General features: G+C 34.2%; 1 protein-coding gene across 13 annotated transcripts in view; it reads right to left on the reverse strand.

Annotated features, from left to right (window-relative positions):
* RYR2 (ryanodine receptor 2) overlaps positions 1 to 13187 on the reverse strand; it is a 421309-nt gene that overhangs the window by 76860 nt on the left and 331262 nt on the right. For all 13 annotated transcript variants that reach the window (XR_010830264.1, XM_066993993.1, XM_066993989.1 and 10 more), the window contains 6 exons: positions 11943 to 11992; positions 6314 to 6374; positions 5128 to 5366; positions 3508 to 3589; positions 1859 to 1989; positions 928 to 1248 (listed from right to left, as the gene is read on the reverse strand). Coding sequence is in view for 12 of the 13 variants with exons in the window: in XM_066993993.1 (XP_066850094.1) it covers positions 928 to 1248; positions 1859 to 1989; positions 3508 to 3589; positions 5128 to 5366; positions 6314 to 6374; positions 11943 to 11992 (884 nt within the window). In the remaining variant the exon portion in view is untranslated. The remainder of the gene's footprint in view (positions 1 to 927; positions 1249 to 1858; positions 1990 to 3507; positions 3590 to 5127; positions 5367 to 6313; positions 6375 to 11942; positions 11993 to 13187) is intronic.

A 13187-nucleotide genomic window follows, 5' to 3' on the forward strand; every position in this document is an offset into this window, starting at 1 on the left:
TGGCAGAAATCACAACTTAACAGACTAAGCTTGCAAGATCATAAACCTTGAGGTGCCTCTTTACAGGCATTCTGGCAACATACTGGTATTTGCCTGCATAATTTATTAAGCAATGTGGAAGCTGTGTAATAGTATGTATGGGTGGATACATATATAGCTAAATTAGTGCTCACACAAGTTTTATGAGGCACTGTTTCCTCTTCTGCATGTTGTTTATTAGCTTGACTGAAGTAGGGCTGGAAAACAAGCTCTAGATATTTGTGAACCTACACAAATAGCCTGTCTGTGTTTCTTACACACTTTAGGACAATGGAAGGCTTGTGTAGACAGAAATGAAACTGATTCAACCATCCACCAACCAGTCATTTGAGCCATTTGAAATTTGTTAGCCCAAGCTTTTTGCAAATCTACTCATAAAAATGAATACGTAAATTAGAACTTCATCTGGGCCATTAGGGCAAAACCATTCGTAACATATCCATTAGATTACAAAGAATTTTAGGTAATTACAATTTATCCATAGAATGCCTTTCATTAATAGCCCTCAATAGACTAGGAATCCAGACTGCTATCATAAAATAACTACTACAATAAGCATTGAAAAGTCATAAGAAAGCCTAAATGAAAAACTGAAATTACTGTGATTTCACTCATATACTACAAAATATGTATGTGCATGTTCTGGGGGAAAAAGAACTAGTTTAATGTACTTCTTAAATTATTTATTAAGAGATTAAAACACACCACTTATACTACTTTTCCTTTATGCTCAGCAGTTCTAGTTCATCAAATTTGTATTCTTTAAAAACAAGAGTGATATTCTGCTCAAGCTTTAACAGGAAAAAAGCAGAGTAATTCAGAGTGTATAAATGGATATACATTCTCAATATATATACGTTTATTCATCTATTTGTTTTTACATCTTACCTGCTAACCTCTTCATCCAGGCTCCTTCATCAATACCAAGGTTGTTATAGATGATTTTCAATATGTTACCCAACAGAGTGTTCATGTGCTCTGATGTCAAGGCTGTACAACACATTTCAGCCTTGTCAGGGTTGTTTTCTGGCCCATGCTCCCACCAGTGTGACATGTAGCTACATAGCATAGGCAGTATCACTTCCATTATATGTGGCATTTGTGTGTAACGAATGCCAGACTCTGCCAGTTCCACAATTTCTTCCATTAGCTTCACCAAGGAAGGAATATTTGGGCAAACCTCTTCTACACTAGTAGGCAAATTGAGAACTATTAAAAAAAAAGAAGTCCAAAAATCAATAAACTAAGTCATACATGGAAAATAATTATCTCCAATTGCTATTCTGTCCCCTTTTTTTCTTTTTTTCTTTTTTTTTGTATTTACATTCACACACTTCTAATCAAAGGGGTAAACAAACAAACAAAACCAAACAACAACAACAACAACAAAAAACATTTTCACACCATTTAGTAATAAACTGGCTACAAACAAGCTTCAATAATAAAACTTTCTATAATGAAAATAATTCCTTTATGCAAGGTTCAACAATTAAAGATTAAATTTAATAATTTCTTCCAATATGAGCTTTGCAGTTTAGAAAATATTAATACAATGAAATATATCTCTACATGATTCTACATGATTCCAAAGCAATATTTTGAGAACAGTATCTCAAAATTAAAACATTGGTATCTTTAAAAATGTAAAATAATCAGTTTTACCAGACTTTGCCCATTCATTTAGGAAAGAAACGTAATTAAGAGATTAAAAGAAAATTCTTGCACTATAATCTGTATGCAAAAATACATTTAGTAGGGCAAACAACATTCATAGAGAAATCTGTTTTTTCATAAACATCATGTGAGGTTCTAGAAATACCTGCTCTCTCTCTTGCATTCTTGGTATTGTAAATGGAGTAGATATTATGTTTGTTCAAATGAGTTTCCAAAAAAGCCACTGGAAAGGCACCTGAGAAGGCAGCCAAGCATTCTCCTAGTGCTGATCGTTGCCTGTGAATTAACAAACATCATTAAATACACAAATCTTTGATGAATTAATACACTCTGGGGTAGTTGTAAATCAGCCTTTATTTTACTCTAAGATGTACTCATCTCAAATAGATAAGCTAGTACATTATTAGGATCATCAACGCAAGAAAAGGTAGTAGAAAATGAAGTACCACAAACTCTGCTAATATATGAATGAAATGTTGTGACATAAAATGTCAAAGATAGACTACTTAGTTGGAAGCAAATGAGGAACATGCAGGGAAAACACAAAGTCATCATAATGATGGCTTCTGTTGCATTCCTTTTCTCTCAGCTTTACTGACTTTATAGTTTCTACTATTAAGAAAAAGTTACTGAGTAGACTGATGTATCAAGAGACCAAATATGACTACTGTATTTGAATTACAAAACTTTCCTTCTTCCGAGACATAGTAATAAGCAGATATTAGCCTGGAAAAAAAAGCCTCACAGAATGCTAAAAAAAGCCCTCACAGAATGCTAAATTGCTAATACTGGTTAATACCTCCAAGTTTTGCAGAAAAATACTGCTCTCTTCAAACATATGACAGCATTCATTTGAGGCCCAAAATTTTTAAATGTGTCAAAATTGTAAAAAGCCCATTTCCATGAAGAAGCAAGTGATCACCTGTCACTTCACTTAGGTCCTTAAGGGGACATTTAAAACTGTTTGTTTGGATTTCCAATCCAGTGACCAGAGCAAATTTTAGAAACGTGACAAATGTTTAGCTAAGCAAGTTGAGCCATGCAGACGACAGAACTCCAGGAACAAAGTGAACTGTGAAGTTAAAAAAGGCCTCCAAACTCACGGATCACAAGATTCATCTTTGGTCTATAGCTTAACTCATTTTAGGAACTTATTTTCTTTCTTGATCCAGTTTGTTAACTTCATTTTATTAAATCTAACTTCTTTCTCATTATTATTTTTCCCACTTGCTCCTTCTTACATTTTTTTTTCTTTTCATTAGGTCTTCATAATCCAGGTATATATCCATTACATACACATAAAAGAAGCATGCTATGTTGCTTTCCGCTTGCACTGTTTGTAGGTAACCATACACAATAATTATCGATTATTATATATCCCCTGCTATGGGACTACCCATGGGGGCTGGAACTAGATGATATTTAAGGTCCCTTCCAACTCAAGACATTCTATGATTCTATGAATATATAAGAAATAATTACAACAGTAGCCTAACTGAATAACATATCTTTACAGTTCTCCAGCTAGATCTTAAATAAAGTAGTATCTATTGTTAAGTCAGACTATTTTATCTGTAATTGTTGTTGAATTAATTTATTTTGACAAGTGTATAATGTAACATTTTAAGTATAATACAATAAATGCCTCTGGATTCTGCTTAACACCTAAGCACCTTTTTTCTTTCAAGATACGTTTCCAACAACCACCTCTTCCTATATTGCTTTCTGGACTGCATATTCAATTAAAGTGAGTATAACTACAAATAATAAATATAGAGGAACATTTCTTCTTACCGCTCTACATAAATACTCTTGCTGGTTCCCAGAGCATACAAACTGGCCAATATTCTGTAACAGGAGACCTGAACATCTTCCACTAAAGAAAAGAAAATGATAGGTATGAGGAAAATAACCTCATTACAATTCTTCTGACAATAACTACATAAATGACATTAATCTATCAAAGACAATCAATAGCAATGTCTCTAATACAAAAATAATCTTCTGACCCTTCAATGCCATACTTTTTACTCAGAACTTCTACTTAATTCAATACCAAGTTATCAGCTAAGATTACAATTGTATTTTATCGTATTTAACAAGTGCACTCACTTTCTGAAATTAATTGCATACCAACTGTTCAATGATACTGTCTTAACTGCATAACCTGAGAATTTATTCATCTAGTATCTATGTAAAATGTGTCAATGCAACATAGTCCGGCTCTTTACTACAATGTGATTTTAGTTCTGTTCATCTCCAAGTTCAGTATTTAACAGTAATCTCAGGCACACAAACCACCTTTGTACATGATCACACCATGGAGTACCCTGTAAACATAGTAATACTCTTAGGTACAAGCACCAGGTCAAGATGCCTGTCATCACAGTAGTACAAATAAGATAATCTTACAAGTAGGCAATTCCAATTGGTAACTTTCTCAGTTTATGAATTCTAAAATTGAGAGTTTGACAGCAACATGAGATATATAGAATAGCTGATTAAGAATATCACATAAGGCTAATTATTCAGTTTCAAAACAGAATTATAAGAGAATGAAAAATCACTGAAAAAGTGATTTATGATGAAGCAGTGATATATTTAACACCACAGATGACTTTTTTTTCTGGATACTGTCAAAGACTCCTGAATTTTACAGAAATAATTTAATGAGCAAAGTGCATGTTTACGTCTCAACACGTTTAAGTCCATCAATACAAAAGCAAATGGTTGCGAACAGTTCTCTTAAGGCTATTTTAAATAATTATTTTGGGGGATTCTAAGAAAAAAAAAAAGTCTATTCTTCCAGATCCTTCTCTTAGGTATTGCTATAGCTAGTTAGCTGTACAGAAGCAGAAAACCCTCCTTTAATACAGACTGGACAACAGAATTCTTGTTGAGTTCCTAAAACACATACAATTAAAATTTTGTCTTGGAGACTACAAAAGTTTTTCCTGCAAAGATTGGGCTTGGGAAAATAAATGACACAATCTGCTACAATCAGAATCTCTACAGAAATGAAGTCTCACATACATTCCCTTCTTCAGTACCTATTCTTTCAGTTCTTCAGAAACTCCTTACACTTTTCCTTAGGATCTAAGATGCAGCCATCCACATTCCCTGCTAACTGAAACCGAGTCAAGGGGCAGGTATCACAGCATACCATCACTCTAGGGGTACAACCTCAGGTATAGACAGAGCAAAGACAAATTAACTTAAATGAACTTTTCACACAAGAACAAAACCACAGTGAATCTATGGCACAGAAACCAAAACTGAGCCTTCTGTCTAATTGCAGACACATCTGCTTTAATATTCACAGAAAGTTCACTAAAACCTGCACACCAGAGAAATTATTAATGCTTACTATATGACATTATGGATAGTAGCATGGCATCTCTAAATAATACATACATATCAAATCTTCCCCAAACTGGTGCTGTCCAATATGCTCAAATAATGAAGATAGAACTGGCAGGAGAGCCACTGTGGTATAATTAATGATTTGTGTAACTCCCTTGGGCTGGTTTCTGCTGTGTGTAAACTGGCCTTGTTTCAGATTTTCCATTGTTTTCTCCAGATCCTCAGCAGCATTGTCCAAAAAAGCTCTCAGTGCCATCTTAACAGACTCCAGACCAGTTTTCATCACAGTCCTGTATATACCATGCAAAGAGAATGAAAGAGAACACTCTATTAAACAAGCCTGGAATAAAGTCTAGTTTTGGCTTATATGAAGTATATAAAAGATCTGAAGAAAAATCTTTCATCTTTTGGAATTATAAAATCTTTTCACAGCAGAACAACATACTGAAAAAAAAAAGTTTCATAAGAAAATAAGGGTATTGTATTTGGTTTCCCATTGACAAAATACTGATCATATTAAAGACAGGGATTAATTTGCCTTCAGAGGGGGGAAAAAGAAAAAAAAAAAAGAAAAAAAGAGGAAGAATGAGAAGTCCTGCAATTCATCATTCTTGGAAAAGAGGATCTATCTCAAACTGGGTTTTGGTTGGTTGGGGGATTTTTTTATTTTTTCTATTTTATTTTTTTTTAAATCTTCTACAAACTTCACTATGGCTAAAGCAGCCAACTCAACTTAGACGTAGCACTGAATTCAACATAAAAGCTGTGAGTTTTTTTCCTCAAATTGGAACCAGAATTAACTTTGCAATGAAGACACTCTGAGACAGGTTCACTGCACCCCACGTGCACTTAACTCCTGATTCATTTATTTTTATTAGACAGCATAAGCAAAAGAACAAAATATTTCTAATGTTATTGTGGTCTTGAGACAATCATGTGATTAAAAGCACATGAGAGTACAGCTGACAGTTCCTTGACACTACCACTCTGAACCAAAACTTAAAGCATAAGATAAAAATACTGTTTTTCCAACCCCTAGATAAGCAGAAAAAAAAAAAAAAAAGAAAAAAAAAACTCTTATTTTGCAGCAGGAATTCTTTTCAGCACTATCTTTCTCGAGAACATCTTCCTTGAGTTTTGAAATACTGTAGCCTTACACAGGTTTTCCAAATCTGACTGGATACTGTTCTCTTATAAGTGATTTTCTTTGTACTTCAGAAAATATATTCAGTGTTACCTCGCATCCAAGGTCTGGCCCAGTATGTGAAGACAGTTGACTATTGATGTTGCATCATTTCCTAAATAGGAAGGAAAATTACCCACCAATTAAACTGAGCATACTTTAGACCATACCTACACTCTGCCAACCATGTCTCTGGTTTTAATGAAAGACTAAATGACATTGCAGAAGAGTAATTCAACTTCTGTGTAATTTTGACAGTCAAGTTAAAAAACATGCAGTTTGTTGTCTTAGCCTTTTGCAAAAATGCAGTGACAAGAGGCGGTAAAGCATCTCTCATCAAATAGCTGAGGCAATCAAGAAGAAAGCACTTAAATGTGGGGTTAATTAGACCTACAGTGTATTGTCTGCCGTTCATTTTAAGTTTTATAAACTTTGCTTTAATTCATTCAAGTTTATTTGAACATTTATTTCCTCCTCAGTAAAATGAAAGCTGTTTAATTTTCACAAGCTGCTCTTACATACGGTGTCATCAAGAAGTTTAGCTCCCTGATGTTACCAATAGGCTACAAGTATTCATAGCAGGATCAAGTGCGGCACGTATGACATAACACACATCTCCCATTGCAATGACTTTTTCTTTCACACTTACATATGTAAAAGGAGAACTTACACACACACCTTGTATGTACATGCACAGCCTATGATGTTGCCATGTATAAGTCACCTCTAAGTTCACTTTTTAAATCCAGGGCAGATTTAGGCTATATAAATTTCATCCACAGCTTATTTAATTGATTTAAAAAAAAAAACATAAATTGCTGCAAAAATGAAAATAATTTTTCTTGCTTCTTTATACTTCCAAAGTTTCTCAATCAAAAATAAATAAATAAAACAGGCAATGCTTAAGGCAGACTACTGAAAATACCACAGTCTGCATACAGGGTCCTATGCTTTATTAACTGTAGTTATTTCACTTGAAAATATCAACAAACATAAAACCTAAAGTAGTAAGTGTTTCATTGAAATACATATTTGAAAAGATAAACTGCAAGGATGGAGTGGGAGGTTTACTGCAGCACTTTGAATGCTATTCTGTTACCAAAACTGGGGGGGGGGGGGGGGGGGGACACGACTGTTGCATTGTAAACACATAGTAGATCAAACAAACCTGAACCACAGTTTCTGTGGCTGCCCCTGGCCATGCGGCCTCACCCTCTTTGCACTGGCACTTTTGTGGTAATGCAATGTAATGACCAGACAAGGAAGCTGACATGGCCAAAATGAATCATACCAAAAAAAAACAAAAAAAGCAACTCCGCACCTCCTCCCACCCTACACCCCCAAAGTTTTCCATCAGCTCCTATTTTTGTCAACCCCTATTTTTTCTCCATACTATTTTACTGTCTAGTGACACGAATGCCAGTGTTGGTGAAGAAGAGGGTGCAGAATGATGCCAATGAAAGCATGGATAGAGGGAAACAATCAAGGCAACGCTGCCTTAAGACTGTGGATTGAATTGTCACACAATGTGAGTGTATGTGCAGATGTATATATGCTGAAAGCTGCTGTGTAGTAAAGAGATGCTCACTCCATTTCCCTGAAAAGTAGACCTGGTGATCTATTTATACCATGTAGACACAAGAGCCACGTGTTTATGAGGAATCAGGTACTTTCTAAGGTGCAACCAGATGGAAGATTAAGAAATTCATCCAGTTATTCTGAAAATGAGACAAGATTTAGGCATATCCCCATAGTAGATGCTGCAGTGTTTGTTTTTCCACTGATAATAAAATTTTCATAAATTCTACTGAGATGTGAAAGACATGTTCTGAAGCAACATTAAAAGACTATGCAAGGTAAGCAATGTCTAAAAGGGTCAGCTTCAGTGCCTCACTCCAAAAACAGATTTACATGACTACCTCAACTCACAGAAGATCAGTAATAGTTTTGAATCTCCACCTTATGTTTTTGTATTATTCAGCTTTAGGGTACAAAAGCTTTAATGACTGCCCCATTTATTTAAAGTACTATACTTTTTATTTGGAATCATCTAGCTTAAATTTACTGGAAGTTTCTTTGATGACAATAATATGAAAACAACTTGCAATTGTGTGGTGACTTTTCAGGATAAATCATTTTGAGAGGTGGGTGTGCATAACTGAATTTTGCCAATTCTGACAGTACAGTGATTCATATATTCTGGAAGCTAGCATTGTATATGCAATTTAATGAGACACTTGCCACTTTTCATTTAATTAAAGGAAAAATGAGGCCAATCAGTTAATCCACTTTAAAAGAAACAGAAAAACATTTTTCTTAGTTCTAAATATACACTGAGTTCAGTAATCTGGAAAAACCTTGCTGTTCAACTGGTATATCAGAGGAGAATTCAGAGAGCATGATAAATACAGCACACTTCAATGCGTGTATTAAAGTTTTGCCAGTTTTATCAGTATAACACTAAAAAAGACTTCCAAAAATATCATGAAACTTCTTTCCTGTAATGTCTCCTCTTGTTTATAAATTCAGACAGAATTTCTTAAAAAATCTTTAAAAATACAATTTGCTCTGAAATGGAGGTTTACAGTCAGTGGAAATTCTGTGTCTTGCTTTTGTTTGATGCCAGGCATTTAGTTGTTTTCGCTATGATTCTAAAACACATAAAGAAAAAAATAACACAAAAACAAGTATTTTGAATATTTTACTTTAAAATGCCACCAATACGATTTGTAAAAAAACTTTTAAATTGAACATTTCAAGACTCAGTTCGCTTCCAATCTGAGTACAGAAGTCAATTTCAGAAGGCCAGCTGTTTTTTTTAAAGTTGAGTCATGAAACCTGAAACTAGGGGGTTTCTAATAAAATCAGTTTTATTACTATTGCCAATATTTCAGTGGATATACATACTTTCATTAAATAAAAATATCATTTTTATTAAATATGTACTTGGTTTTCAGAAGCCTGAAAGCTAGACATAAGACACTCTGATTGTAGAAATGAATATGTAGTATATAAAATTCCACTAAATCATGAAAAGAGAGCAGATAGGTACAACAACAGGATAAAAAGCTAAACAAGCTGTTCTTTAACATAACTCTTCATACAACTAAATGTTAAAATAAAACAATGGAGACCCGACATATGCAAATATTAAAACACATAAGTTCAAGAGGTTTTAAGGTTAAACATACCCCAAGAGCTAACATAAGTATTAGGTTGATGGATGGAGCACTGTTCAGCATGTTTTACAAATGCAATTGATGCCATGAACAGTACAACTGTGTTTAGTTATCTGAAGTGAAGTCCTCTTCTGATTAGTTTCTCTAAGTTCCCAAAATGAGTGAGCAAAAGCAGGCCACTCTTATTATTAGTCTTATTCAGCTAATTTTTATTTCAGGTTAGGTGGCACTGCATTACTTATATGGAGATTTTTATATATTTTTTTAATTTCTTACATACATGGAAAGAATGTCTTACCAGAGATTTAACAGCATAGAAAGTGAATCAAGCTACTCACAGAAATTTGGTTTTTAAAACAAGAAAATATATATTAAAATCCTCAGCTCTCCAAAATTATTCACTAAAAACCTTAGAATCCAGCCCACTAATAATAATGACCATAAATCAATCTTATTGATGCAGGAATACAGCTCTCAAACAAATAGTAGATTATTGGGGTCAAAATCTACTTTCAAAATGTAAAGAAATAATAATTCCATGCTGAATTACAGTTCCATAGTCTCAGTGACCATCTTAGATCTCAGATGCAATTAACTGCTTATATTCACTCTAGAAGACTTTTATGTTTAATTTCCCATTTTATCAAGACTTACATACAGTTTATACTACAGGACTTTTACTAATGACTTTCACACATGCAGCTGTATCCTCAGAAGTACCATTCAAATTCACAATAAATATAAAACACCTATCTGGAATGTCAGTAAAATAGCAAACTCCACACCATCCCAAAAGGTTATTATCAAGCAACTCTTGCTCATTTAAGGAGCCTCCAAAATGCAAAAATAATTTTCTAGGCTCCTGCTGTGTTCTTAAAGGTTGTCCTCATGAGCATCTTCACCTCTTCTGCATGGGCCTTTGTATTGCTACAAGAAGTACAATTCTTTTGATTGGGTTTTCTAACATGAAATAATTAGCAGTCAAGGTAAAGCAAGCTGTAAGGTGACTGACTTGAGTTAGTATGTTCACAGTAACAACCATGCTTCGGAGTCTTACTGTGACCTTGTCATAACTCACGGAAAAATACAGTATACTTCTGTGTTGGCATAAAGACTTTGTATTCTCTTAGTTATTGCACACTAGGAAACTTGAGTTAAAAACTAAACCATAGCTGTGGTGAATACTCATCTGATACCATCTGATCTAACTTCTCCTACAACTTGAACCCAGCCTAAGAACAGAAACTAAGTAAGCTGTGAGAGGTGGAACAGAAAACATCCCTTCTTTAGTACTCTAGAAGTTACACTGACTCAGATTTTGAACTTGAAATGTTACACATTTTAGGAAAAAAAAAAAAAAAAGAGAGAGAAAAACAGATTCAAATAGCAACAACAGCAAGTATTACCAAAAAAAAAAAAAAAAGTATACCTGAACTAGTTCATTCCTTGAAGAAATAACCTAGGGTATAAACCAGATCTTATGTGTAGGTTTTTGACATACTCCACCTTTCACAAAAAGCTACAGCACCACCACACAGCTGCAGGAATAACTTCATTCCTTCTATGATCTTTTGGCTTAACACAAAAACCCACTCAGATCATCCCAAAACACATTTAAAAGCAACATCCCCCAAATAACTTCCACTCTTTCTTCTCAGTTTAATTGTTTTCATAATGTTTCCGAACACTACAATGTTGCAGCAAATGAATTCCTTCTCTTCAAATTGAATGAAATACGTAGGAGCTGAGTTAGATGCATGTTATCTTAATCAAATTCTAATCAGCTAGATAATTACCCAATTAGATATGTTCATGGATGCTGAAGTTTGCAATACATCCATCATAGAAGCTATACATGCATAGGATGTGCTATTTCCTATCATCATGGCTTAAGAAAAAATTTCAGACTAATGACTGTGCCACGCATTACATACAGTGTTTAAACTTGACACAGATTTCAAATTGACTTCAATTAAGTGATTTCACGTGGTATAAGACAAGTACCCAGACCCTGTTAGATTCACATAATAACAGAAAGACTGTAGACATGCATATGTGGAGTCAAGCATATCTGGAAATATTTAAGAATTCCACAGAACATCAATAAGCATTTTAGCCTACTACAAATTTTCCTAAATGATTTTCGAATACAAATGTGTAGTTCTGATACTCCCTTTTTCCCAAATGAATTATAAAAAATAACAAATATGTGTTTATAAATAACTCAGTCAAATTTTTTGGTAGAGTCATGAAATCCAGATGTTGGTTAAGACACACAAAAAACAAAACAACATCTCCCACCACCACCTGATTACTACAAAAGCTTTTTATTTCAACTAACAAATTCTGTGATCTACCAGCCTAAACAATTAGTGGTCTGTGAAGACCATGCATTTCAGCCATGCAGCCATGCAGCATGCAACAAAGCAGCACATAACACAATGCAAAAATGGCAAAGAAAACCAAGTGATGGCCATGCTAGTATTTGTCAAGGGTCTTCTTACCAAACAGTGAAATCCTATGCCTGACAAGAACTCCAAGTTTGCAGAACAGGCTGAAGACAAAAGAAAAATAAAAGAGAAGAGAAGGAAAAAGAAAAAAAAAAAAAAGGGAGGGGGGGAGATAAAAATAACAGCTGATATATGAGCAGGAAAAGCAACATGATGTCACGCAGAAAGAATCAATTATCTGAGCAGAATGTGGGACAGAGTACTAAAGAAAGAGTTTTTAAGTGCATATCCTTAACAAACATGGTTAAATAAGCACATATTATAATTAAAGAAACAAACAAGAAAAAATAAAAATAAAAGCAAAGCTAATTAATATAAAAGCGTCCTATATGAAAACCCACAGGGAAATTACCATTGAAGCTTTAAGAAGTAAAATATGGTCAGTGTGCTATTCAGGACATCACTGATAATTTGAAAACAAAAGGTAAGGAAATCAGATTAATTGAAGTGTTTGATGGTAGATGTTTAGCTAATCCAATTTAGATCTTGTCTTGAACACAGTGAGAATTTCTTTTTAAATACGCTGCTTTTTAAAACATGACAACATGAGAAACAATGTAACTCAACATAAAAGATAGCTTCTTATATGGTTTTAAACAAACAAAAATGGATACGATCAATGATTTAATTTCATATGTGTAAATTACTTTTGTACTGATGAGCAGTGTTCCGTTCAGAAGAATGAAGTTTTGTGTTAGTTCATAGAAGCAGGACCACACTGTCCTACCCAAATTGACCTGGCCTCCAAATTTAGGAGAGATTAGTTCAATCTTCATGTCCAAATTCAGTCTGAGAATTTTCTACAACAGTGACATAAATTTTGGTGTTATTTGTTGTGCTGCAAAAACCCGCATCTGTTAAAATGACATGAACAATACTATGTCATTTTATTAAGCTATTTAATTACTAGGCATAAGGGCCAGTTAACAACTTCTGATATAAAAGCAAAAGACACATAAGCATGTCTGCATAGTTCATGGATGAGATCTGAGCATGTTGTTCCATTGACAGATGAGAGCATGGTGCCAAATGGAAACATTTATGTCCAGAATTGGAACAGCCAGGTTAATGTGGTGTTGAATCCACCTTATTAGCCTGTGCACAGTGATCCATTACAGCAACAGCAACTGCTCTGTTTTAGAAAAGAGTCTGGTTGTACATCTTCAGGGATCTCTGTTCACTTATACCATGAGGCAGGCATATACACTTTATATTCTGAGGATCCTGGGTCATCCAGTC

The sequence above is a fragment of the Anser cygnoides genome, chromosome 3 (assembly GCF_040182565.1).
Source record: "Anser cygnoides isolate HZ-2024a breed goose chromosome 3, Taihu_goose_T2T_genome, whole genome shotgun sequence".
In the NCBI taxonomy this organism is placed as follows: Eukaryota; Metazoa; Chordata; class Aves; order Anseriformes; family Anatidae; genus Anser; species Anser cygnoides.